The 26,088-nt window shown below is 43.0% G+C and overlaps 1 protein-coding gene across 1 annotated transcript in view; it reads left to right on the top strand.

Annotated features, from left to right (window-relative positions):
• Positions 1–4,631: 4,631 nt before the first annotated feature.
• LOC110623279 (exopolygalacturonase) overlaps positions 4,632–26,088 on the top strand; it is a 92,327-nt gene continuing 70,870 nt past the window's right edge. The window contains exon 1 of the mRNA XM_021768200.2: positions 4,632–4,847. Coding sequence (XP_021623892.2) covers positions 4,632–4,847 — 216 coding nt within the window. The remainder of the gene's footprint in view (positions 4,848–26,088) is intronic.

Genomic DNA, 26,088 nt, shown 5'->3' with positions numbered 1-26,088 from the left:
ACCACAAAGTCAGTTGGAAGCCATCTACCCTCTATAAAAACTAGACTGAACCGGCAGATGGATCACACTTGGGCCCATTGACCCAAAGGGGACACTCTAACCCAAAAGCTATCAAACCCATCCTATCTACGGCTCTCGCAGCAACAAAAGAATGAGAAGCACTAGGGTCCATAAGAGCATACACATCAGAACATCCAATAGTGAGATTACCTGACACCACCGTGTTCGATGTGTTAGCCTCTTGCTGAGTCATAGTGAAGATCCGAGCTGGAGCTGATGGACCTTCCCCATGGGAACCTGCTGAAGAAAAGGCTGTCCCTCTCCCTCTACCTCGCCCTCTGCCCCGAGACATGGCTGGAGCTACTGGCTGGGCCACACTGCCAGAAGTTGTTTGCTGGGACAGTTCCATCAAAGCTGCATTGGGACATTCACGAGACATGTGCCCCTCCTGCCCATATCTGAAGCAGGCTGTGGTCCCAAACTGACAAACCCCCTTGTGTGGCTTTCCACACCTCATGCATCCCGAACTGTCTAAACCAGAGCTCGAGCCACCACCTAAACCCAGACCAGACTTCAAACGGCTCCAAAACTTATTCTTCTTGGGCTTGGCTTTGCTCCACTTTTTACTACCAGAGGCTATGATCGCGGTTGTCGAAGCCGGTCAAAAATAACATTTCCGGTTATCAACAATATTAATACTGCAGATAGTTGTAAAGGATTGAATCCATAGAGAATTCTAAACTTGTCTATTTTCCTCAATAAGACAAAGAGAATTAACTGAAAGCACAATTGAGAGCAAGTAACTGAAAGCGGAACAAAGATAAAGTGCGATAAAAGTAAAAGGGGGGGTTTGAGATTGATTTGTCTAAACAACTATTGAAAGCAATTAAATCAGCAAGTAATTAAAATAAAGGGAAATTCAATATGAGAAAGGTCTAGTTGAAGAGATGGATCCACTTTGGTTGTTTGGATTGATCATTGAAACTTATGTTCTCTTGATTGATTCAATAGATTGGTTATGGAGATGGAAGACGCTTCTCACCACCATGTCTCTCCTTATGATTAAATCAATTAGGGAACATCCTCTAATCAATTATTAATCAAAAAATTGTCAAGGAACGTCCTTGGGCCTTAGGTATCAAAACAATTGTCAATTGCATGACGAAAGAGAGAGATCCAATCCTAACTACTCAAACGCATGAGATGTTGTTAGATCATACAATTTCTTAGTTGTTACACCAAGTGTTCTTATGATTGAATAATTCCAGCAATTACGGACTAAAAATTATCCAAACTAACAATCAATTACCTTGCAATAAAGAATCAAGTGGCCAATTTGATCAAAACAATAAAGCAATCTTATATTCAAGCACACAATTGTATGAATATTGAACAAATCAAAGACAAATAGTTTATATTCAGATCTCACAACCCATAAAATAACCTTAGTTTCAACCAATCTTCAACTAGAATAAAAGGTTTCAGCCACTCATGGCTGAAACAAAAATCAAAAACAAGAAGAGAAGATGGAGAGGATGAACTGAATGGTGGAAAGGAGAGGTGGAGCGTCGGTTCTTGCTTGGCCGAATGGGGGAGTTGCAATCTGCCTCCTTTGGCCTTCTTGAAGCCTTTAGATATGTCTTGAGAGGCTGTCTAGGGTTTCTTGGCTGTCCATGTATCTTTCAGAGGCTACCCAAAATACCCTTGGTCCAAAGTGTGCCATCTATGCACATGTGTGAAGGGAAAAACGTGGGGCTTGTCTTCAATTGCAAGGAGTGGGCTCTTTGGTCTTTGCTTGCTGCCCTAGTGTCTTCAAGTTGCTGCCCAAGGTGCCCAAGACTTGCATTCACATTCTCCTTGCCGCCCATGCACTAATAAGGAAGGTGGAGCCTCCTTTGCAAATTTGAATTTTGAATGTGCATGGCATGAAAGGGGAAACATGTGATCTTTGGATTTGGCTTCCTTAATAAGCTGGATCTTGAAATTCAAAATTTGAATATGAATCTTGGAGATTTGAATTTCAAAATGCTTTCCTTCTTTGGCACTTTCCATATTTGGCACTTTTTGGCAGTTTTAAGAGGATTTTCTCCAGAATGTTCCTTTGCACCTAATATCTGCAAAACATGATTAAAATCACAAAATTAGGCAGAAAAGATGTAAGTAAACATTAAGAACATAATGAGAAAGTGGACTAAATTAAATACCCACACACCTTGCCTTTTGCTTGTCCTCAAGCAAACAAACATAGTCAAACAAGCTTTCTTACTCTAGATCCTTATTTCCACTTAAGCTCTTACTCTAAACACATATTTTGAATCATTGCAATGAAGAACATATGCATCGAGGTAACTTACCTTCTTTCCTTGTTTCCCTTTACTTACCACGGCTAGGATTTATTTTCCTCAAGAGAAACCATACATGCACATTTTTGTTTAGACTTTTTCTAGCTTTCAGAGTGACTTGCCCTTACCTTGAAGTACTTTATTCAGGCTTTATTTATTTATTTATTTATTTATTGTTCTTTTTGATTTTTGCACTTTTTCCTTGCTTGGAGAAGTCACCAACCTTTTGACGTGAAGGTGATGTATTGTGATACCCCCCTAGTTACTCAGTTGGTCACCTGTCCAAGTGGCTACTAGCTTTGTTTATAGTCTTTTGACCATTGGAACAGTTTTTTATTTGTGCTTTTGAGGTCTTTGCCTTTGCTGAATTTTCTTTCTTTCAATGATTTGGGTAAATCAACACCTATTGCTAAAACGAGTCATGTTAAGTTCATTCACACATTTCAATTTATTCTCTCTAATGAGGGTCATCAGTATATTTTTCACCATAGCAAGCTCAAAGATTCAATTCAAAAGGCAATTTCTAAACATGAATATAACTCACTGCAATTGATTCAACATAAGTTTAAAGAGTCATCACATCAATGGGGTCAAGGAAAGAAAAAAACTCATCCAACATACTTCATCAGTTTGAGTAGAGCAAATCAACAATAAGAAGATTGTTGTGGTTGTGTGTGTTATTGAAAGCAAAAACTAAAAAAATTTTAACTGTGGCTATTCTAAACAAGTCTAACGCAAACTGAAAGAAAAAAAATTGCAAGCCTAACGCAAACTGAAAGGAAGAAGAGGAATTTGCACAAAACTGAAAGGAAAAGGGGAGGAAGAAGAGGAGAAGAAGAAGAGAGATATGCATCCCCACATCTAAATCATGCATTGTCCTCAATGTATAAGAAACATAAAAGAACAAAGGAAACTGAGTACCCCCCTGGGGTGTAAGGTACATGGTGAGGAAACTGAGTACCCCCCTGGGGTGTAAGGTGCATGGTGCGATCCACTTAGGCTGACTGAAATGAATGTTGTAGTGGAATTTCTTCCACTACTTGCACTGCGAATCCTTCATAATATGGTTTCAGTCGATGTCCATTCACCTTGAAGATCTTTCCAGTCTTTATGCTTTTGATGTTTACAGCTCCATGGGGGTAAACATGCTCTGCAATGAATGGTCCAATCCATCTAAACCGTAGCTTTCCTGGAAACAGTTTCAAATGAGAGTCAAAGAGTGGGACTTTATCACCAACCTCAAATTGTTTTCTTGAGAGCTGACTGTCATGGGAGGCCTTGGTTTTTGTTTTGTAGTTCCAAGAAGTCTCATATGCATCTCTTCTTATCTCTTCTAGCTCTTGTAATTGCAATTAGCAATGGTGGCCAGCTTCCTTAAGGTCCATGTTGCAACTCTTTACAGCCCAATATGCCTTGTGTTCAAGCTCAACCGGAAGGTGACAAGCTTTTCCATAGACCAATCTGTAAGGAGACATACCTATGGGAGTCTTGTAGGTTGTTCTGTAGGCCCATAAAGCATCTTCTAATCTTGCACTCCAATCCTTGCGGTTGGAGGAGACTGTCTTTTCTAGGATGGCCTTGATCTCTCGGTTGGACACTTCAGCTTGCCCATTTGTTTAAGGGTGGTAGGCTGTGGATGTTCTATGGATCATATTGTGCTTTCTAAGAAGGCTTTCCACTACCTTGTTGCAAAAATGGGTCCCTTTATCACTGATGATTGCTTTTGGTACTGCATGTCTAGCAAAGATGTTGGTCTTCATAAAGTCAACCACTGCCTTTGCATCATTAGTCTTGGTTGCTCTAGCTTTCACCCACTTGGATACATAATCCACTGCAAGGATGATGTAGGTGTATCCAAAGGATGGTGGGAATGAGCCCATGAAGTCTATGCCCCACACATCAAATACCTCACAGACCATGATGGGGTTCTGTGGCGTTTGATTTCTGTTGCTCAGATTTCCAGTCTGTTGACACCTAGCACATGATCTGCAAAACAGAAAAGCATCTCGAAAAATAGTGGGCCAAAATAGGCCACTTTCAAGTATCTTGTGAGCAATCTTTCTTGGACCAAAGTGTCCACCACAACTATATGAATGACAAAAGGTAAGCACATAAGCTATTTCTTGGTCTGGAATACATCTCCTTATCTTTGATCAGTGCAATGCTTCCACAAGTATGACTCATCCTAAACATAGTACTTGGCATCTTTCTTTATTTTGTCTCTTGTGTGTTTAGGCATATCAGAGGGCAAGTTACCTGTGGCCAAGTAGTTTACCATATCTGCATACCATGGCTCATCAGATTGAGCATGGAAGATCTATTCCAAGAGGCCATTCTCACATTTTTCAGATTCTGAAAGGTGTTGCAAAGATGTCTGCGCAAGAATGGTTTTCGGAGTCTCCTTCTGCGCAAGGTCTGACTGCAGAGGCGGACTGGAAGAACTTGCTTGGTCTGGAGGATGAAGACTTGCGCTTGATAGTGTCTCAGTCTGCGATGGGAGCTGAGGTGAAGAGTTCGGCGGTCGAAAGCTAAGGGGGTTCGGGGTCGAAAGTCAGTGGAGTTCGGCGGCCGAAAGGTGGTGACAGGAGCGGTTGTCGAAGCCGGTCAAAAATAACCTTCTTGGTTACCTACAATTTACAACTGCAGATAGTGGTGAAGGATCGAATCCACAGAGAATTGATTACCTATTTATTCTTCTCAATCAAGACCAAAAGATCTAATTGAGAACACAATTGAAAGCAAGTAATCAAAGAGAAATAGAAACAAGTGCAAGGAAAGTAAAAAGGGGGTTTTGAGATTGATTTGATTAACAACTAATGAAAGCAATTAAAACAGCAAGTAACCTAAAATAAGAGAGAAATCAATAAGAGAAATGTCTAGTTGAAGATATGGATCCACTTTGGTTGTTTGGGTTGATCATTGAAACATGGTTATCTTGATCGATTCAATAGGTTGGTTATGGGGGTGGAAGACGCTTCTCACCACCATGTCTTTCCTTATGAACAAACTCATTAGGGAACGTCCTCTAATCAATTACTAATCAACAAATTGCCAAGAAACGTCCTTGGGCCATAGGCATCAAAACAATTGCCAATTGCATGAAGAACAAGAAAGATCCAAACCCTAGCTACTCAAACGCATAAGATGTTGCTAGATCATGCAATTCCTTAGTTTTTACACCAAGTGTTCTATGGACAGAATATTTCCAGCAATTACGGACTAACAAATATCCAATCCAACAATCAATTAACTTTGCAATTAAGAATCAAGTGGCCAATTTGATCAAAACAACAAAGCAATCTTGGAATTAAGCACAATTGCATGAATATTGAATAAATCAAAAGCAAACACTTTCTGTTCAGATCTCACATCCCTTTAAACAACCTTAGTTTCAACCAAAATTCAACTAGAAAGAAGGGTTTCAGCCACTCATGGCTGAACCAAAACAGAAAATAAAAGAAAAGAAGGAAGAAGATGAAGACCTAAGGTGGAGAGAAAGTGTAACGACCCGGAAATCGGACCGCTACCGGCGCTAGGATCCAGATCGGCTTAAGGCCGTCGGGACCCGTACCAAGCCTGACTTATAACCTGTAAACCTGTATAATCCCATACATGATCGACAACATACATAAAAATTAAAACTTTTCTTTCCATATACATCAACCAAACTCAACCTGTGCATAAACATTAACATAACATTGATCCCTCTGTGGGATCTCAACAATACCTCAATGGCAATTACAACATATGTTGAGTTGGTTTACATAAACATTATAAAAGATCTAGGATCATGCATTAAAAACGGATACTCTACACATGGGTTAAGCACAACCTCTAATCCTCAATACCATTACATTACATAACTATACATAACTTTTCATTTTATCATGTCCACATTCTATCTATTACATACAAACGACTTCAATACTCTTGTTGACCTCCTGGTCTACCCTGCACCTGCAAACCTGGGGAATTTGGGAGAGGGGTGAGCTACAAGAGCCCAGTGAGCAGAATATTAAAACATTTAAAACACATGCTATCATGAAATGCGTCACATCATAACTAATCACATCAAGGATGAACTTGTCACCATTTATGTAACAGCCCAGAAATTGGTACCCTCCTTAACGGCTCCAAACTGTTCGGCGCTAGGATCCAGATCGGCTTAAGGCCGCCTAGACCCGTAGCAAGCCTAAACATACCCTCTCTCACCTGGTCTAATCCCATACATGATCGACTATTCATAGAAACTGTAACTGAAAAACATGTTTTCCCTCCGAATTACCAAGCTTATCTAACCGTTCTTAGAGTTACGCCCAGCGTCAACCCCTCACGGTCTCCTTCTGTGAGTCAAGGGAATGAAACCCTCTCTTCCCACTACCCGCCCTTTTGGGGTACATAAACATATAAGCTTGGTTAACATAAAACATATAAAAACATTTCATACAAAGATGAAAACATTTATCATAAAAGCTTTTGATCATGTAAGACAAAGGGACTAGCCAACCTTTGGCAAAGCACAACTCTAAACCTTCGCACATACATTCTCAACTTTATTCTATCTCTTTCCATATACTCATATCATTCATAACCTTATCAGAAAATCTATAACATCATATATCCTCAAACTCATTACATTATTTCCATATGTCATCAAATCCTTTTTATCATTTCATTAAACATCATTTTTACATCATGTCCATATATATATATATCATGTCCACAACTATACTATACAAGCATACAAAACAAACATAACATCTTTTTAATCTTACATCAACTTACATAACATACACCTCAAGATTCTCTCATACATATACATGTCATCCAAACATAACCCACACTATACTATTACATCAAACATAGCAATCCATGCTTAGACTCTGTTTATCCCATGGCTCACTCTAACTGAGCTCTGGTCCTGCAAAACTAAGTGATGTGGGAGGGGGGTGAGCTATAAAGCCCAGTGAGTAGGAACCATAAAAACAATTCATTCATACATAGCATGCTTTCATGGAATGCGTCACAGCACAACAATACACAATTCAGATTGGACATGATCCCAGGATTCCCTCTGCCGGTGTCCGGCCCCCTGAGGAGCTCACAAGGTCACTTACATGCTCTAGTGCCCGACTCCCTTCTATGGAGCTCTCACAGGTCTTATCTAGGCATAGCAGATTCGCGGGCTACTGGGAGCGCCTTGGTCCATCCCATCAACAATAAATATGCAATGCAATGCAACATATTCGTGATCTCTAATGCAATACAACCTAATATCACATGGCTTTCATGATGCATGTCTCATGCTCATACATCCATTATCTTTAAAACATTACTTTAAAAACATGCATAGTCAGTTCCACTCACCTGAAGCCTCTGCTCGGCTAACTCTGGGTCCACGCTAACACTGGAGTTAAACTCCTCACCACTGGTCCGATCCTACACAGGTGGACTCACATGAGGTGCCAAACAACTCTAGCATAGTCCTAAAACATCTCCCCAAAAACCCCCTAAAACATCATAGACATGCATGAAAAAACATGCAAAGGAAGGCAAAACAGGGCACCTTCGGCGGCACTTTCGGCGGCCGAAAGTCTCCTCCAGAGACGAAACTCGGGTAGGTTCGGCGGCACCTTCGGCGGTCGAATGTACATGACAGATCCGAAAGTCCAGCTTCCGAAAGCAGCCTTCGGCAGCCGAAACCACCTCCTCAAGGGGTTCGGCGGCCGAAACTCCTTTCGGCGGCCGAACCTGAGTTCTTCCAGAACCCAGATTCAAGCACCTACAAGCCTCCCTAAGCCTTCCTAACCCTCTTAACATGCATACACCCTCTTAAAACCAGGCATAAATCCATAAACATGCATAAAAGAGCCTAAAACAACCTTAAACTACAACACACAACATCAAATAGCACACTTGCACATATAAACACCAAAAACCACCCTTAACCAAATCATGCTTTTCTACCCATAAAACCTTTACAAAACTTACTTAAAACATCATAAAACATGAGGATCAACACTTACCTCTTGAAGAACTAGAGTTGATGTGATCCTAGCTTCAAAATATGGAGATCCAAGCTTTAAAAGCTCTAAGCTCCAAAACCTTGCTTAAAATCCAAAACTCTTCAAAACAAAGCCAAAACTCATGAAAACCTTGAAAGATTTGAAGAAACATCAACAAAATCACCAAAGGAGAGCATGAACTCACCTAGGCCAGAAAAGAGAGAGAGAACTCCCCAAATTTCCGGTCAATGAGCATTTTATAGGTGGCCAACCGCCTCACCTTCGGCAGCCTAACCTGCATGCGAAACCATGCAATGTTCGGCGGCCGAACTTTTCTTTCGGAAGCCAAACCTCAAGCACTTTCGGCGGCCGAACTTCACTTCGGCGGCCGAACCTGGCAAAACTCTCCTTGGCCTTTTCTCTTCAAAACTCAAGTCCTTTTCCTTTCAAAACCATGAAAACACGTAAAATACACTTTAAAACCTTTGTTAACACATTGTTTTACCCATGTTATACCCTTCTAGAACACTCCGACATCCGAAACTCCACCGAACGGTAGGAATTCCGATGCCTGAACTAGCCGGGTATTACAATTTAGCCCTCTACATATTCCAATCATGCCAGGGGCGTAGTGCAGGCCACATCTGGTCTTTCTCTTAAACATAGCATAACATACATAGTCCATGGTGCCGGGGGCGTAGTGCAGGCCACGTCCGGACTTTCTCTTACGTAGTGCCAGGGGCGTAGTGCAGGCCACATCTGGACTTCCATATCATATCATCACATCATAACATATGAGGGCTAATGGATCATTCAACATTCATCCACATCAACAACATATTATGCAATGCAACATATTCGTGATTTCTAATGCAAACACCCTAAATTATCGCATGGCATTCGTGATGCATGATTTATGCTAAAACTTTTATTTATTAAAAGATAAGAGTTTATCCCACTCACCTCTGGCTAGCTCTGACACTAACTGAAGCAGCTGACTCACTGCTGAGGTCCTCGGTTCCTCGGGTCTGAACCTACACAGGTGGACTCAAATGAGGGATCAACATACTATAATATGACTCTGAAAACATCCCCTAAAAACCCTCTAAAACACCTCAAAACATCCATGCAAGAACATGCAAAGGAAGGCTGGACAGGGCACTTTCGGCGGCAGGTTCGGTGGCTGAAAGTCCCTCCAGAGACGAAACTCATGCATGTTCGACGGCACCTTCGGCGGCCGAAAGTGCCAGACAGAGACGAAAGTCTCCTTTCGAGGACAAGCTTCGGCAGCCGAAGGCTGCCTCCACAAGCACGTTCGGCGGCCGAAAGTTCCTTCGGCTGTCGAACCTGGTTTCTCTCAGAATGGCAGAAACTCAGCTCCCTTATGCATTTATGCCTCCCATCTCATCCCAACATACACAAACCTATTCTACAACACTCATACACAAGCATACAATCTCCTAGGGGCATCAACTATCTAAAACCCCATCTACAACACATCAAACACACATTTACAAGCCACATTGATCAAAATCACATCAAAAACCCATAAACACAACTATAACCTAAACATGCATTCTACCCCTATAAACTTGCATAAAACTTGTTTAAAACATAATGTAAGCTAGAGATCGACTCTTACCTCTTGAAGATCGAGAGTAGAGGCGATCAAACTTGGAGTTGGGAGAGATTTGAGTTCTTGAACCTCAAAGCTCCAAAACTTGCTCAAATGCTCAAAATCTTCAAAACAAAGTTAAAACAAATGAAAATCTTGAAAGGTTTGAAGGAAAGGACTCAAGATCGGTGAGGGAGGGCGAGGAACTCACCTTGGCCGACGATGGGGAGAAAACTCACCCGTTTTCGGCTAAGGGACCCTTTTATAGTGGCTGGCCAGGCCATGTTCGGGGGCCGAATGTGCCTCCGTATGCATGCCATGTTCGGCGGCCGAACTTGAGGTTCGGCGGCCGAACTTGAGGTTCGGCGGCCGAACCTGGACTTCCGTCACTTATGCCTTCGGGGGCCTAAGGCACACCCGAAATGCATGCATGTTCTGCGGCCGAACTTGAGGTTCGGCGGCCGAACCTGGGTTTTCCTTCAAGATCATTTTCATGAAAAAACTCAAATTTCAACTTGCTTAAAACCATAAAACACATTAAAATATTTTATGAAAACATGGTTTTACCCCTTCTAGAGGTCTCCGACATCCGAGATTCCACCGGACGGTAGGAATTCCGATACCGGAGTCTAGCCGGGTATTACAGAAAGCCTTGGAGAGGCTGCCGATTCTTGGAGAAGTGGTGGAACCAAATCTGTCTTCTTGTCTTCTTGAAGCCTTTAAATAGATCTTGAGAGGCTCCTTAGGGTTTGGTAGCAGTCCATCAGTCTTTTAGAGGCTGTCCAAAGTGCCCTTGGTCCCATATGTGCCTTCTTTGTGCATGGGTGAAGGAAAAAACGAGATGCATGTGATGGGAGGCAAGTGGGGGCTCTTTGGTTTTTTTAATTGCTGACCAAGGTCTTCAAGATGTTTCCTAAAGAGTTAAGAGGCTGCCCATGCACTAATAAGGAAGGTGGAACCTCCTTTTGAATTTTGAATGTGCATGAAATTAAGTGGGAAACATGTGATCTTTGGATTTGGCTTCCTTAAATAGCTTGATCTTGAAATCCAATATTTGAATATGAATCTTGAAGATTTGGATCTCAAAATACTTCCCTTGTTTGGCTCCTCAAATATGGCAACTTGGGATATGGCTTCTTGAATAAGGAAAGTGTGCATTGGGAGGGAGATTCGGCCGCCTAAAATGAGTTTCGGAGGCTGGACTTTCAGCTCTGGATGCAAGGTTCGGCGGCCGAAGGTGGTCGACTTTTGTCTCTGGAGTCCTCTTTCAGCCGCCGAAAGTGCCGCCGAAGGTGACTGGATTTTGGCTTCCGAAAGGGCTTCCGAAGGTTGCTGAATTTGGGCACTTTTAGGCATTTTTAAGAGCATTTTCTCCAATTTGTTTCTTCACACCTAATATTTGCAAAACATGATTAAAACCACAAAATTAGGTAGAATAGGTGCAAATAAACATCAATTAGATCATGAAAATATGGACTAAAATATGCTCTATCAGGTGGTGAGGTTCGGCGGCTTGGATTCATATGCCTCCTTCTGTGCATCCTTCTGTGGAGGTGCTGCGGAGGTTTCTCCTTTCTGTGCTTGGCTGCAAACTACCTGTTGGATGCTACAGACTGCCTTTTTCAGTTTTGGTTCTTTCTGGCTCTCTATCTGTACATGATCAGTATCTCTGCATAAATCACTGTTAAGAATATCATCTTGATTTTGATCAAAAATTTCCTGGCTCAAGCAGTCAACAATATCAAGACCATAAACAGGGCACATATCATGTGGATATTTCATAGCATCATAGACATTAAATTTAATGACTTCCCCTTCAAACTCCATGGTGAGAGTACCATCATGTACATCAATCTTAGTCCTAGCAGTACTCAAGAAAGGACGTCCAAGAAGGATATCAGAACTAGTATTGCAACTATCTTCCTTAGTATCAATAACATAAAAATCTGCAGGAAAGACTAGTTCATCTACTTGAACTAACACATCTTCTAAAACACCTATGGGATATACCACAGATCTATCAGCTAACTGAATCACAACTCTTATGTCTTTTAGTGCACATGCATTCAGAGATTTATAGATGGAGAGAAGCATAACATTTATAGATGCACCAAGATCACACATAGCTTTCTTAATTCCAACATTCCCAATCTTGCAAGAAATAGCAAACATACCTTTGTCTTTGCACTTAGTAGGGAGTTCTCTTTTAATAACAGCTGTAACAACTTCACCTACACTTACTTTCTCTCTCTCAGCAAGCTTTCTTCTATTGGTACAAACTCTTTCAGAAATTTTGCGTGCCTGGGAATCTGCTTGACAGCATCTAGCAGAGGTATGTTGATTTTCACCTTTCTGAAAGTCTCAAGGATCTCCTTTTCTTTCTTTTCTTTTTGTGTTCTTTCACATCTTTTTGGAAAAGGAGGTGGAATATGAAAGTTTACCTTTTGATTAGTCTTCTGCGCATAAATGGCTTCAGGTGGGGTTCGGCTGGCTGGCTCAGGTGAGTGTTGCGTAGGAGTTGTCTCAGTTTGCACAGGGGTGGTCTCAGTTTGCACAGGCCCCTGTGCAACTTGCTTCTCTTGCTCATAGCTAGCATTTTGAAGCTCTTTCCCACTTCTCAAGGTGATGGCACTAACATTCTGTCTTGGATTAGTTTCAGTTTGGGAAGGAAGCTTACCTTGGGATTCAGATTTGCTCATTAGCTGTCCCACTTATTGTTGGAGAGTTTGCACAGAGTTTGTAAGTGTCTCTATCATTCATTCAAGGTGCTGATTGGAACTTAAAGGTGCTGGTTGGGCCTGATTCCTATTATAGTTTGGATAGTTCTAATTATTGTTGGCCCTTCCGTAGCTGAAATTTGGATGGTCTCTCCAGCCTGGATTGTATGTATTGGAATATGGATCATGTTTGGGCTGGTTATTGTATCCTCCAATGGCATTAACTTGCTGGTTGTCTTCTTGAAGAGTAGGACATTGATCAGTTGGGTGTCCCACATATGCATAATTACCACATGGCCTAGGTGGCTGGGCTGCTTGAATCTGTTGAACCAATCCTATGGCAAAATTTTTCATAACAGATGTCAGTTCAGAAATAGAAGGTGAACTTACCTCATTGACTCCTCTATGCAGTTGCTTTTCTTCTTCATATTGCCTAGATGAGGCTACAAGTGTAGAGATCAACTCTCTCATCTCCCTATGTGTCTTGTCCAAAATGGATCCTCCACAAGCTACATTGATGAACTTCCTTTCTGAAGGTAGCAATCCTCCATAGAAGAACTGTATGAGGGACTTGTCTGACATATCATGTTGTGGAAAACCTGTACATAGTCTTTCAAACCTTTCCCAATAATCATATAAATCCTAAGTTGGTTTCTGTCTTATGCTAGTGATTTCTCTTATTATGCCAATTGACTTAGACGTTGGGAAGTATTTGTCTAAAAAAGTTTTAACCATATCTTCCCAAGAAGTGATAGATCCAGGAGGCAAATAAAATAACCAATCCTTAGCATAGTCATCTAATGAAAAAGGAAAAGCTCTTCACTTAACATGATATTCAGATATACCTTGAGGTCTCATGGTTGAACAGACAATACTGAACTATTTCAAGTGCTTGTGTGGATTTTCATTTTGCAAACCTCAAAATTTAGGGAGAAGATGAATCAAACCTGTTTTCAGTTCAAAGGGAACTGTCAGAGGTGGATAGGTGATGCAAAGAGGTGCTTGATCACCTGCAGGCATTGCCAATTCTCTCATGGTTCTTTCTCTTAGCATTGGAGCTCTCATGGCTGGATTTTCTTGAATTATTTGATCATGGACAGCATGTCCAGCATGTTGTGCGTGAGGTTCATCCATTGGTGTGAAGTTCGGTGGCTGGACAAGGAAAGGTTCGGCAGCCGAATGTTGATAGTTTCGGTGGCCGAATGTGCGACAGAAGGTTCTGCGCAAGATGGCTCTTCAACTGCTTGCTTTCCTAATCTTCTAAGAGTGCATTCAATCTCTGGATCGTAAGGCAGAGTATCCCTACGTTCAGATCTGGTCATGAAAGAAAAATAAACAAGTTATAACAATTCTCCGGCAACGGCGCCAACTTTTGACTCGCAGTTGTCGAATATGGTCAAAAATAACCTTTCCGGTTATCAACAATATTAATACTGCATATAGTGGTAAAGGATCGAATCCACAGAGAATTGTAAACTTATCTATTTTTCTCAATAAGACCAAGAGAATTAACTGAAAGCACAATTGAGAGCAAGTAACTGAAAGCGGAACAAAGATAAAGTGCGATAAAAGTAAAAGGGGGGTTTAAAATTGATTTGTCTAAACAACTATTGAAAGCAATTAAATCAGCAAGTAATTAAAATAAAGGGAAATTCAATATGAGAAAGGTCTAGTTGAAGAGATGGATCCACTTTGGTTGTTTGGATTGATCATTGAAACTTATGTTCTCTTGATTGATTCAATAGATTGGTTATGGAGATGGAAGACGCTTCTCACCACCATGTCTCTCCTTATGATTAAATCAATTAGGGAACGTCCTCTAATCAATTACTAATCAACAAATTTCCAAGGAATGTCCTTGGGCCTTAGGCATAAAAACGATTGTCAATTGCATGAAGAAAGAGAGAGATCCAATCCTAACTACTCAAACGCATGAGATGTTGTTAGATCATACAATTTCTTGGTTGTTACACCAAGTGTTCTTATGATTGAATAATTCTAGCAATTACGGACTAAAAATTATCCAAACTAATAATCAATTACCTTGCAATAAAGAATCAAGTGGCCAATTTGATCAAAATAACAAAGCAATCTTAGATTCAAACACACAATTATATGAATATTGAACAAATCAAAGACAAATAGTTTATGTTCAGATCTCACAACCCTTAAAACAACCTTAGTTTCAACCAATCTTCAACTAGAATAAAAGGTTTCAGCTACTCATAGCTGAAACAAAAATCAAAACCAATAAGAGAAGATGGAGAGGATGAACCGAATGGTGGAGAGGAGAGGTGGAGCGCCGGTCCTTGCTTGGCCGAATGGGGGAGTTGCAATCTGCCTCCTTTGGACTTCTTGAAGCCTTTAAATATGTCTTGAGAGGCTGCCTAGGGTTTCTTGGCTGCCCATATATCTTTTAAAGGCTGCCCAAAATACCCTTGGTCCAAGGTGTGCCATCTATGCACATGTGTGAAGGGAAAAACATGGGGCTTGTCTTCAATTGCAAGGAGTGGGCTCTTTGGTCTTTGCTTGCTGCCATAGTGTCTTCAAGTTGCTGCCCAAGGTGCCCAAGACTTGCATTCACATTCTCCTTGCCGCCCATGCACTAATAAGGAAGGTGGAGCCTCCTTTGCAAATTTGAATTTTGAATGTGCATGGCATGAAAGGGGAAACATGTGATATTTGGATTTGGCTTCCTTAATAAGATGGATCTTGAAATTCAAAATTTGAATATGAATCTTGGAGATTTGAATTTCAAAATGCTTTCCTTCTTTGGCACTTTCCATACTTGGCACTTTTTGGCAGTTTTAAGAGCATTTTCTCCAGAATGTTCCTTTGCACCTAATATCTGCAAAACATGATTAAAACCACAAAATTAGGCAAAAAATATGTAAATAAATATTAAGAACATAATGAGAATGTGGACTAAAATATGCTCTATCAGGCCGCTGCGCTTAGAGAAGAGGGATCAAATTTTCCTGAACTTAGAGTCTTAGAATCTGAGGGCTGTGCCACCTTCTGCTTCACTGCTCCCTGAATGATGGCACTAGCCTCTATCTTTCTGGCTACATCCACTATAGTGTGGAAGCTCTCCCTCTCTGCTGCTAGGATCAGGGAGGAATACTGATCGCGGTTGTCGAAGCCGGTAAAAAATAACCTTTCTGGTTATCAACAAATTTATACTTGCAGACAGTGGTGAAAGGATCGAATCCACAAGGAATTGAGAACTTACTTATCTTTCTTATTGAGACCCAGAGAAATAAACTGAAATAAAAATAAACTGAAAATGAGATAAACTGAAAGCAATAAACTGGAAGTAAAATTGGGGGGGTTTTTGAGGTTGGGATCAATTGAGTTAAATTAATATAGAAAGCAAATAAAGGTAGAGTGATAATAAAATGAAATAATAATATTAATGAGAAAGTTCTAGTTAAAGTATTGGATCCACTTCAGTTGTTGGGATTAATCAAAGACACTTATGTTCTTTTGATTGATTCAATATATTAGTCATAGAGATGGAAGAAGCTTCTCACCACCATTATCTCTTCTTAGGAATAAATTAATTAGGGAATGTCCTCTAATCAATCACTAATCAACAAGTTGCCAAGGAATGTCCTTGGGCCTCAGACAACAAACAACTGTCAATTGCATTAAGAAATGGAGAGATCTAATCCTAGTTACCCAAACGTATGGTGACAACACTAGATTATGCAACTTCCTTGGTTTTTACACCAAATGTTCTCATGTAAGAATAATCTAAGCAATTACGGACTTAAATCATCGAAACTAACAAATAATTACTTTGCAATCAAAAATCAACGTAGATCTAAACAACAAAGCAATATGAAAATCAAGCATGAAATTGTATAAATATTGAACAACCAAAAGATTAACAATGTTTTGATCAAGTCTCACAATCCATAAACAACTAAAGCTTCAACCAAACTTCAACTAGATTAAAAGATTTCAGCCACTCATGGCTGAAACAAAAACTGAAAATACAAAAGGAAGAGAAAGTGGAACCCGAAGGTGAGAGGAAGAGAAGCTTGCGCCTAGCCTTGGCCGAATGGTGGAGATGGATTGGTCCCTCTTGTGCGGCAGCCCTTAGATGAGTTTATATATGTTTTAAGGTGGCTGTCTAGGGTTTCTTTACTGTCCAAAAGTGTAATACCCGGCTAGACCCCAGCATCAAAATTCCTACTTTCCGGTGGAATCTCCGTTGGAATTCGAAATTTCTCGGACGTCGGAGCCTTCTAGAAGGGTAAAGTAAAGGTTTTCTAAAATGTTTTTACATGTTTTTATGGTTTGATCAAGAAAGAAAATTGAGTTTTGAAAGAAAAGAAAGTCTTGACGGAAAATGCCAGGTTCGGCCGCTGAACCTCATGTTCGGCCGCCGAAGGTGGCTCCCTTTTGTTGCCGCCGAATCTCAAGTTTGGCCGCCGAACATGGTGGAGTTGTGGAAGCACCTTTGGCCTCCGAAAGTGGTCTAGCCAGCAACCTATAAAAGGCCCCGTGTCTGAAAATGGGCGAGTTTTCTTCTCCATTTCCGGGTAAAGTGAGTCCATGTCCTTCCACGGTTGGTTTTGAGGTTTTCCTTCAATCCCTTCAAGTTTTTAATGAGTTTTTACCATGTTTTGAAGATTTTAAGCTAAGATCAAGGTTTTAGAAGCTTGGAGACCTCCAGAGTTCATTTCCTCCACATTTCCAAGTGTGGGATGGCTTCTCCTCTCGATCTTCAAGAGGTAAGTGTAGATCCTCCTCTTCTTTCATGTTTTAAGTAAGTTTTAAGAAGGGGTTAAGGGTTTTAATGCATGTTTAGAGTAGATCTAAGATGTTAGGGTTTAAGTACCCTTTATGATAAATGTATGCAAAATGTGATGTTTGTTGGGGTATAGGCTAGTTTTAAGCCCCTAAATGCTTGAAAATAGGTTTATGCATGCTTTTGTGTGAGTTGGTGTGAGTTGAGAGGCTTTGGGGTGGCTGGATGTGCATGTGAGGTTCGGGTTCTGCCCTGTGGGAGAGCCCAGGTTCGGCCGTCGAAGCCAGTTTCGATCGCCGAACCTGCTTGGAGGCAGTTTTAGGCCGCCTAAGCTCGCCCTCGAAAGTTTGGACTTTCAGCTCTGGAGGGGAGATTCGGCCGCTGAACCTGTTGCTGAAAGTGCATGAGTTTCAGATCTGGAAGGGACTTCCGGCCGTCGAAGGTGCATGGCTTTTGGATCTGGAAGGGGGTTCGGCTGCCGAAGGTGTTGCCGAAAGTCCCCTGCCCATCATTCCTTTCCATGTTTTTCCATGCATGTTTATGATGTTTTAGGGGGTTTTTGGGGAGATGTTTAGAGTCCTGTTGGAGTATGTTTGGTCCCTCGTTTAAGTCCACCTGTGTATGATCGGACCTGAGGAACCGGGGTTGTAATACCCGGCTAGACTCCGGTATCGGAATTCCTACCGTCCGGTGGAATCTCGGATGTCGGAAACCTCTAGAAGGGTAAAAGCATGTTTTTATGAAATGTTTTCATGTTTTTAATGGTTTTAAGTATGATTTTAAATGAGTTTTTGCATGAAAAGTCTTTGGAGGAAAACCCAGGTTCGGCCGCCGAAAGCCAAGTTCGGCCGCCGAACTTGCGTGGCACTTCGGGAGTGCTTTAGGCCCCTGAAGGCATAAGTGAGGGAAATCCAGGTTCGGCCGCCGAACCTCATGTTCGGCCGCCGAACTTGCATGAGTTGCGGAGGCACGTTCGGCCCCCGAACGTGGCCTGGCCAGCCACCTATAAAAGGGGTACTTGGCCGAAATGGGCGAGCTTTCTCCCATTTTCGGCCACAGCTAGCTTCCGACCTCCCTCTCCCAAATCTTGTGTTCTTCCTCCAAATCCCCACCATTTTTCTTGAGTTTTAACCTCACATTGTAAGTTTTGAACTTTTAAAACGAGTTTTGGACCTTTGGGAACTCAGGAGCTCATTTTCTTGGATCTCCAAGTTTAGGTCGTCTCTCTCTCGATCTTCAAGAGGTAAGAGCCAATCTTAAGCTCATTGTATGTTTTAAATAAGTTTTAAGTTGTTTTATGGGGTAGAAATGCATGTTTAAGTTAGTTGAGCTATGTTAGGTTTTATGTGATTTATGGACAATGTATGTTGATTGTGTGTGTTTGAAGTGTTGTAGTTGGGGTATATGATAGTTTGAGACCCCTAGATGTGATGTATGATATGTATGCATGTTTTAGAACAAGTTTATGCATGATTTGAGCTTTTGGGAGGCAAGAGGTTCATGTGAACCAAGTTTCTGCCCATTCGGGAGAAACCAGGTTCGGCCGCCGAAGGAACTTTCGGCCGCCGAACCCCCTCGTGGAGGCAGCATTCGGCTGCCGAAGCTTGCCCCCGAAAGAAGACTTTCGGATCTGTCTGGGACTTTCGGCCGCCGAAGGTGCCACCGAAAGTGCCCGACTTTCGGCTCTGGAGGGGCTTTCGGCCGCCGAAGGTGCCGCCGAACCTGCCCTGTCCAACCTTCCTTTGCATGTTTATGTATGATTGTTTTGAGGTGTTTTAGGGGATTTTTGGGGGATGTTTTTAGAGTTATGTTCTAGTTGTTTGGTCCCTCATTTGAGTCCACCTGTGTAGGTTCAGACCCGAGGAACCGAGGACCCCAGCAGTGAGTCAGTCACTTCAGAGTCAGTAGAGCTTCAGCCAGAGGTGAGTAGAATAAATCTTTACGTTTTAAAGTAAATAAATTACCAGTTTTGAGCATGTTCATGCATCATAAATGCCATGAGATAAATTAGGTTGTTTGCATTAGAATTCACGAATATGTTGCATTGCATTTATGATGTTGATGTGGATTGGTTATTGGATGATCCCTTAGTCCTCATATGTTATGATGTTGATGTTACGGCATGATATGGTATGGAAGTCCAGGTTGTACCCATTCTACGTCCCTGGCACTATGTAAGAGAAAGTCCAGGTTGCACCCATTCTACGTCCCTGGCATATTGGAAATGTTATGTTATGTTATGTAAGAGAAAGACCGGTTGTACCCATTCTACGTCCCGGCACTTTGGATTATGTAGAGGACTATTGGTGACAATACCATCCGAGATGTGATTACTTGTGATGTGTTGCATTACATGATGGCATGAGATTTTAAATGTTGTTTTCTATTATTCTGCTCACTGGGCTCTTGTAGCTCACCCCTTTCCCTAATCCCCCAAGATTGCAGGTACGGGATAGACAGAGTCGTCAAGAAGAGTAAAGTCTTATGTTTGTAATAGATTAGAAAGTGGACATGATAAATTGTAAGATGATGTAAAGTTGAGTAGTTATGTTATGTATAATGGTATTGAGGATTAGAAGTTGTGCTTGACCCTATGGATGTTGTTATCCCTTTTAATACATGATTTTAGATGTTTTATGATGTTTATGTAAACCAACTCAACATATGTAATAGCCCGTTGGGGCCTTGATGGAATCCCACAGAGGGATCAATGTTATAGTATGTTTATGTTTTGTGCATGCACAGGTTGAGTTTGGCATATGATAGAATGTATGTAAGTAAAGTTTTAATTTTTATGTATGTTTGTTGATCATGTATGGGATTAAACAGGTTTACAGGTTACATGTTAGGCTTGCTACGGGTCCCGGCGGCCTTAAGCCGACCTGGATTCTAGCGCCGGTAGCGGTCCGATTTTCGGGTCGTTACAGAATGGTATCAGAGCCCTAGGTTCATATGGTCGGACCTAGAGTGTCGGGCTCATAGATGTTATAGAAGGTCAAGCACAATAGGAAGATCATGTCCACTAGGATAGGATGTGGAGTCCTGTCTTGCATGATGATGTGGAATGCCATGACTATATGCATGTGCATTAGTGATATGCTATGATATGTGATGTATGTGATGAGGGTTCATGTGTGCCCACATGAACCATATGATGCTAATGTTTGCTTGTTATGTACTGTTTTTCAGAAACAGGATGAGAGGAACTCGTCGATCTGCAAGATTGACTAGAGTGCCACCTGAGGATGAGGGCACAAACGCCCGTCCTCCGGTGTTGCCTAGGGCAATGTCTAGTAGGTCTAACAGAGAAAGAGCAGTAAGAGACCCTAGAAGGTCTTTGGATCTGTGAAGAAGCAGATTAGTGAGGGGAACAGTACAGGGCAGAGTGTCAGATGATATGGATGTGGAGGAATGGAGGGATGGCAGTCTGGGAGTCAGCATGTCAGAAGAAGGTATGGGAGAGTCCCAAGGAGGCACTCGGGCCTCGGGATTTGTTCAGCCACCCCACTACCCACATTTCTCACAATACCCCGGGTATTCGATGGGAGGCACATCGGATTACCATAGCTTCAGCCCTTATCCCACACAGATGCCATACCCACCATACTATCCACCATACTCACAGTACCCAATGTATCCACCTCCACCCTACTATCCAAATCCAGAAAACCCTACCACAGAAAATGTTGCCCCACCTCCACCATCTACAGAACCAGCAGCCCCAGTTACTCAACCTCCTAGATCCAACTCAGCCAGTGGAAGCAAGGTCAAAATGACCGACTACATGAAGTTGGGAGCTCCTCAGTATGAAAAAGGGGATGACCCATTTGTGTACCTTGAGAGGGTGAAAGTGATCACTGATGAGATTGGGGCAGATGATAGTAGAGCCATTCAGATGGCTGGGTTCACACTTAAATGCAAGAAGGCCCGTGAGTGGTTTAAGAAATATATGAACCCGAGAGTAGATAGCATGACTTGGGAGGAGTTTGCAAACGAGTTTGCAGGATGGGCTTTTCCCGATAGCTCGAGGGAGCTAAAGATGATAGAGTTTGAGCAGTTGAGGCAGACGGATGAGATGGGTGTAGAGGAGTTCACAGACAAGTTCTTGGAGCTGTTGCCATTTGCAGGGCAAAACCTTGACACAGATCAGAAAAAGTCAAGGAGGTATATCATGAAGCTTCACTCCAGATATTCCTCCTTGATCCAGTCAGCAGATAGGGAGAGCTTCCACGCCATAGTGGATATGGCCCAGAAAATGGAGGCCAATGCCATCGTTCAGGGAACAGTCAAACAGTCAGTGGCACAGCCTTCTGGTTCTAAGACCCCAGGCTCTTCTTCTCTGAGTGCAGCAGCTTCAGGTAGCAAAAAGTGGAGTAATACTACGAGAAAGCCCAAGAAGAACAAGTTTTGGAACAAAGTCAAGTCTAGTCTGGGACTAGGGAGTGGCTCAAGCTCTGGCGCGGATAATGCAGTTTGTGCGAAGTGTGGTAGGCTACACAGGGGAGTTTGTCGGGCTGGGACAGCAGCCTGCTTCAGATGCGGGCAAGAGGGACACATTGCTCGGGAGTGTCCTAGGGCAGCTTTTGGAGCACAGTCTCAGCAGACAGCTTCTGGTAGTGTGGCTCAGCCAGCAGCTCCAGCCATGACTCAGGCCAGTGGCAGAGGTAGAGGGAGAGGAGCAGCCTCTTCTTCAGCGGGATTCAGAGGTGAAGGTCCATCAGCTCCAGCACGGATCTTCACAATGACACAGCAAGAGGCAGACGCATCTAACACCGTGGTGGCAGGTAACTTAGTCATTGGGTGTTCTGATGTGTATGCATTGATGGACCCTGGTGCATCTCATTCTTTTATAGCTCCGAGAGCCGTTCAGAGGTTGGGGTTGATGATCTCTGAGTTAGAGTGTCCTCTCTGGGTCAGTGGACCCAAGTGTGATCCATCAGTGGCAGAGTCAGTCTGCCAGTGCAGTCCCGTTTTTGTTGAGGGAAGATGCCTTTCCGCCGACCTTGTGGTTCTATATTTGACAGATTTTGACGTCATTCTAGGGATGGACTGGTTATCTACCCATGGTGCTACCTTGGACTGCAGGGACAAGGTAGTCAGGTTCAGAGGTCAGGATGGGTCAGAGGTTGTCTTCAGGGGAGACAGGAGGGGTACACGTAGAGGTCTGATATCAGCTCTTCAGGCTCGTAGGTTGCTTAGGAAGGGATGTCAGGGGTATTTGGCTCATGTGAGAGAGCTTAGCAGTCAGGTTAGAGACCCCGCCTCGGTGCCAGTGGTTAGAGAGTTTCTAGATGTCTTCCCAGACGAGCTGCCAGGTTTACCACCTGCTAGGGAGATAGAGTTCGAGATAGAATTGATGCCTGGAACCCGACCGATCTCTATCCCTCCCTACAGGATGGCTCCAGCTGAGGTGAAGGAATTGAAAGAACAGTTGCAAGAGCTGGTAGACAAGGGCTTCATCCGACCGAGTACCTCACCTTGGGGTGCTCCAGTCTTGTTTGTGAGAAAGAAGGATGGATCCCTTAGACTTTGTATCGACTACAGGCAGTTGAACAAAGTCACTACCAAGAACAAGTACCCATTGCCTAGGATCGATGATCTATTCGACCAGCTAGCGGGAGCGGGTTGTTTCTCCAAAATAGATCTGAGATCGGGGTACCATCAGCTGAGGATCAGAGAGGAAGATGTGCCAAAGACAGCTTTCAGGACCAGATATGGGCATTTTGAGTTCCTTGTAATGCCGTTCGGGTTAACCAACGCACCTGCAACATTCATGGACCTCATGAACAGAGTATTTAGCCAGTACCTGGATCACTTTGTTATTGTCTTCATAGATGATATCTTAGTGTATTCCAGGAATGCAGAGGAGCATGCCCATCATCTGAGGTTGGTTCTGCAGACCTTGAGGGAACATGGCTTGTATGCCAAGTTCTCTAAGTGTGAGTTATGGTTGAGGAGCATTTCGTTCTTGGGGCATGTAGTGTCAGAAAATGGAATCGAGGTGGACCCCAAGAAGGTAGAAGCTGTGGCTAACTGGCCTAGACCCACTTCAGTGACAGAGATCAGGAGTTTCTTGGGTTTGGCAGGTTACTACAGGAGGTTCGTTCAGGACTTCTCAAAAATTGCAGCTCCTCTGACCAGATTGATCAGGAAGAATCAGAAGTTTGTGTGGACCGACCAGTGCGAAGTGAGTTTTGAAGAGCTTAAGAAGAGGTTGACGTTGGCACCAGTGTTAGCTCTGCCAGCTAGCAATGAGGATTTCACAGTTTTCTGTGATGCATCCCGAGTGGGATTGGGTTGTGTGTTAATGCAGAATGAAAGGGTGATTGCTTATGCTTCTAGACAGTTGAAGAAGCATGAGTCGAATTACCCCACACATGACCTTGAGATGGCAGCAGTAATCTTTGCACTCAAGATGTGGAGGCACTACCTCTATGGGGTAAAATGTGAGATCTTCACAGATCATAAAAGCCTGCAGTACATCCTGAGTCAAAGAGATTTGAACTTGAGACAGAGGAGATGGGTAGAGCTGCTGAGTGACTATGATTGCAAGATTCAGTATCACCCGGGTAAGGCGAATGTCGTGGCAAACGCCCTAAGCCGGAAGTCACTGGGCAGTCTATCCCACATCACGGCAGAGAGGAGACCAGTGGTGAAGGAGTTTTACAAGCTCATTGAGGAAGGTCTACAGTTGGAGTTATCTGGTACAGGTGCTTTAGTGGCCCAGATGAAAGTGACACCTGTGTTTCTGGAACAAGTGGCTCAGAAACAGCACGAGGATCCAGAGTTAGTGAAGATTGCCAAGACTGTTCAGTCAGGCAAGGACAGCGAATTCAGATTTGATAGTAAGGGGATCCTCCGTTATGGGAGTCGATTGTGTGTACCAGATGACATAGGGCTAAAAGGAGACATTATGAGAGAGGCTCATAATGCAAGATACAGCATTCACCCCGGAGCCACCAAGATGTATCAGGATTTGAAAAAAGTGTATTGGTGGCCAGCTATGAAGAAGGAAGTGGCACAGTTCGTGTCAGCCTGCGAAGTGTGTCAGAGGGTGAAGCTGGAACATCAGAAGCCGGCTGGGATGCTTAACCCCCTACCTATCCCAGAATGGAAATGGGAAAACATAGCTATGGACTTCGTAGTGGGGTTACCGGCGACGTCCAACAGATTGGACTCCATATGGGTGATTGTGGACAGACTCACCAAATCTGCTCACTTCATCCCTGTCAGGAGTGGCTATTCTGTGGACAAGTTGGCGCAGATATATGTAGATGAGATCGTCAGACTGCATGGGGTTCCTGTTTCAATAGTGTTCGATAGAGGACCCCAGTTCACCTCCAGGTTTTGGCGGAGTCTGCAGAATGCCATGGGTACTAGGTTGGATTTCAGTACTGCCTTCCATCCACAGACAGACGGACAGTCAGAGAGGACCATCCAGACAATAGAAGATATGCTCAGAATGTGTGTGCTGGACTTTGGCGGTTCTTGGAGGCAGCATCTACCTTTGGTGGAGTTTGCCTACAATAACAGTCATCATGCTAGCATCGGGATGGCTCCATATGAAGCTTTATATGGAAGGAAGTGCAGGTCACCTGTTTGCTGGGAGGAAGTTGGAGAGAAGGCCTTGGCAGGGCCTGAGCTAGTAGAGATCACCAGCAGGGTGGTACCCATTATCAGAGAGAGGATCAAGACTGCTGCAAGCAGACAGAAGAGTTATGTAGACATCCGCAGACGGCAAGTAGAGTTTCAGGAGGGGGATCTGTTATTACTCAAGGTGTCTCCAATGAAAGGAGTGGTTCGGTTCGGGAAGAAAGGTAAGCTGGCTCCACGGTACATCGGACCCTTTGAAGTCTTGCAAAAGATTGGGAATGTGTCGTACAAGCTGGATTTACCTGCTTCAATGGAAAGAATCCATCCGGTTTTCCATGTTTCCATGTTAAGAAAGTTTGTGTCAGATCCGAGCAAGGTTCTTAGTGAGCCTGATGTGGAGATCCAAGAAGATCTCACTTATGTTGAACAGCCAGTACGGATCATAGACACCCAGATCAGGAAGCTGAGAAACAAGGAAATCCCGATGGTGAAAGTCCTTTGGAACCACCACAATATGGAAGAGTGTACTTGGGAGACACGGGAGTCCATGCTCCAGCAGTACCCTTATCTTTTCTAAGGTTTGTCCCTCGTGTGTTTATATGTTATGTATGTATGATATGTTTGATGTTATGCATGTACTAGTTGAGGAACATTCGGGGACGAATGTTCTTAAAGGGGGGAGAATGTAATACCCGGCTAGACTCCGGTATCGGAATTCCTACCGTCCGGTGGAATCTCGGATGTCGGAAACCTCTAGAAGGGTAAAAGCATGTTTTTATGAAATGTTTTCATGTTTTTAATGGTTTTAAGTATGATTTTAAATGAGTTTTTGCATGAAAAGTCTTTGGAGGAAAACCCAGGTTCGGCCGCCGAAAGCCAAGTTCGGCCGCCGAACTTGCGTGGCACTTCGGGAGTGCTTTAGGCCCCCGAAGGCATAAGTTTGGGAAATCCAGGTTCGGCCGCCGAACCTCATGTTCGGCCGCCGAACTTGCATGAGTTGCGGAGGCATGTTCGGCCCCCGAACGTGGCCTGGCCAGCCACCTATAAAAGGGGTACT

Source organism: Manihot esculenta, chromosome 9, assembly GCF_001659605.2.
Source record: "Manihot esculenta cultivar AM560-2 chromosome 9, M.esculenta_v8, whole genome shotgun sequence".
In the NCBI taxonomy this organism is placed as follows: domain Eukaryota; kingdom Viridiplantae; phylum Streptophyta; class Magnoliopsida; order Malpighiales; family Euphorbiaceae; genus Manihot; species Manihot esculenta.
This window is presented reverse-complemented; position numbering and strand designations above follow the sequence as displayed.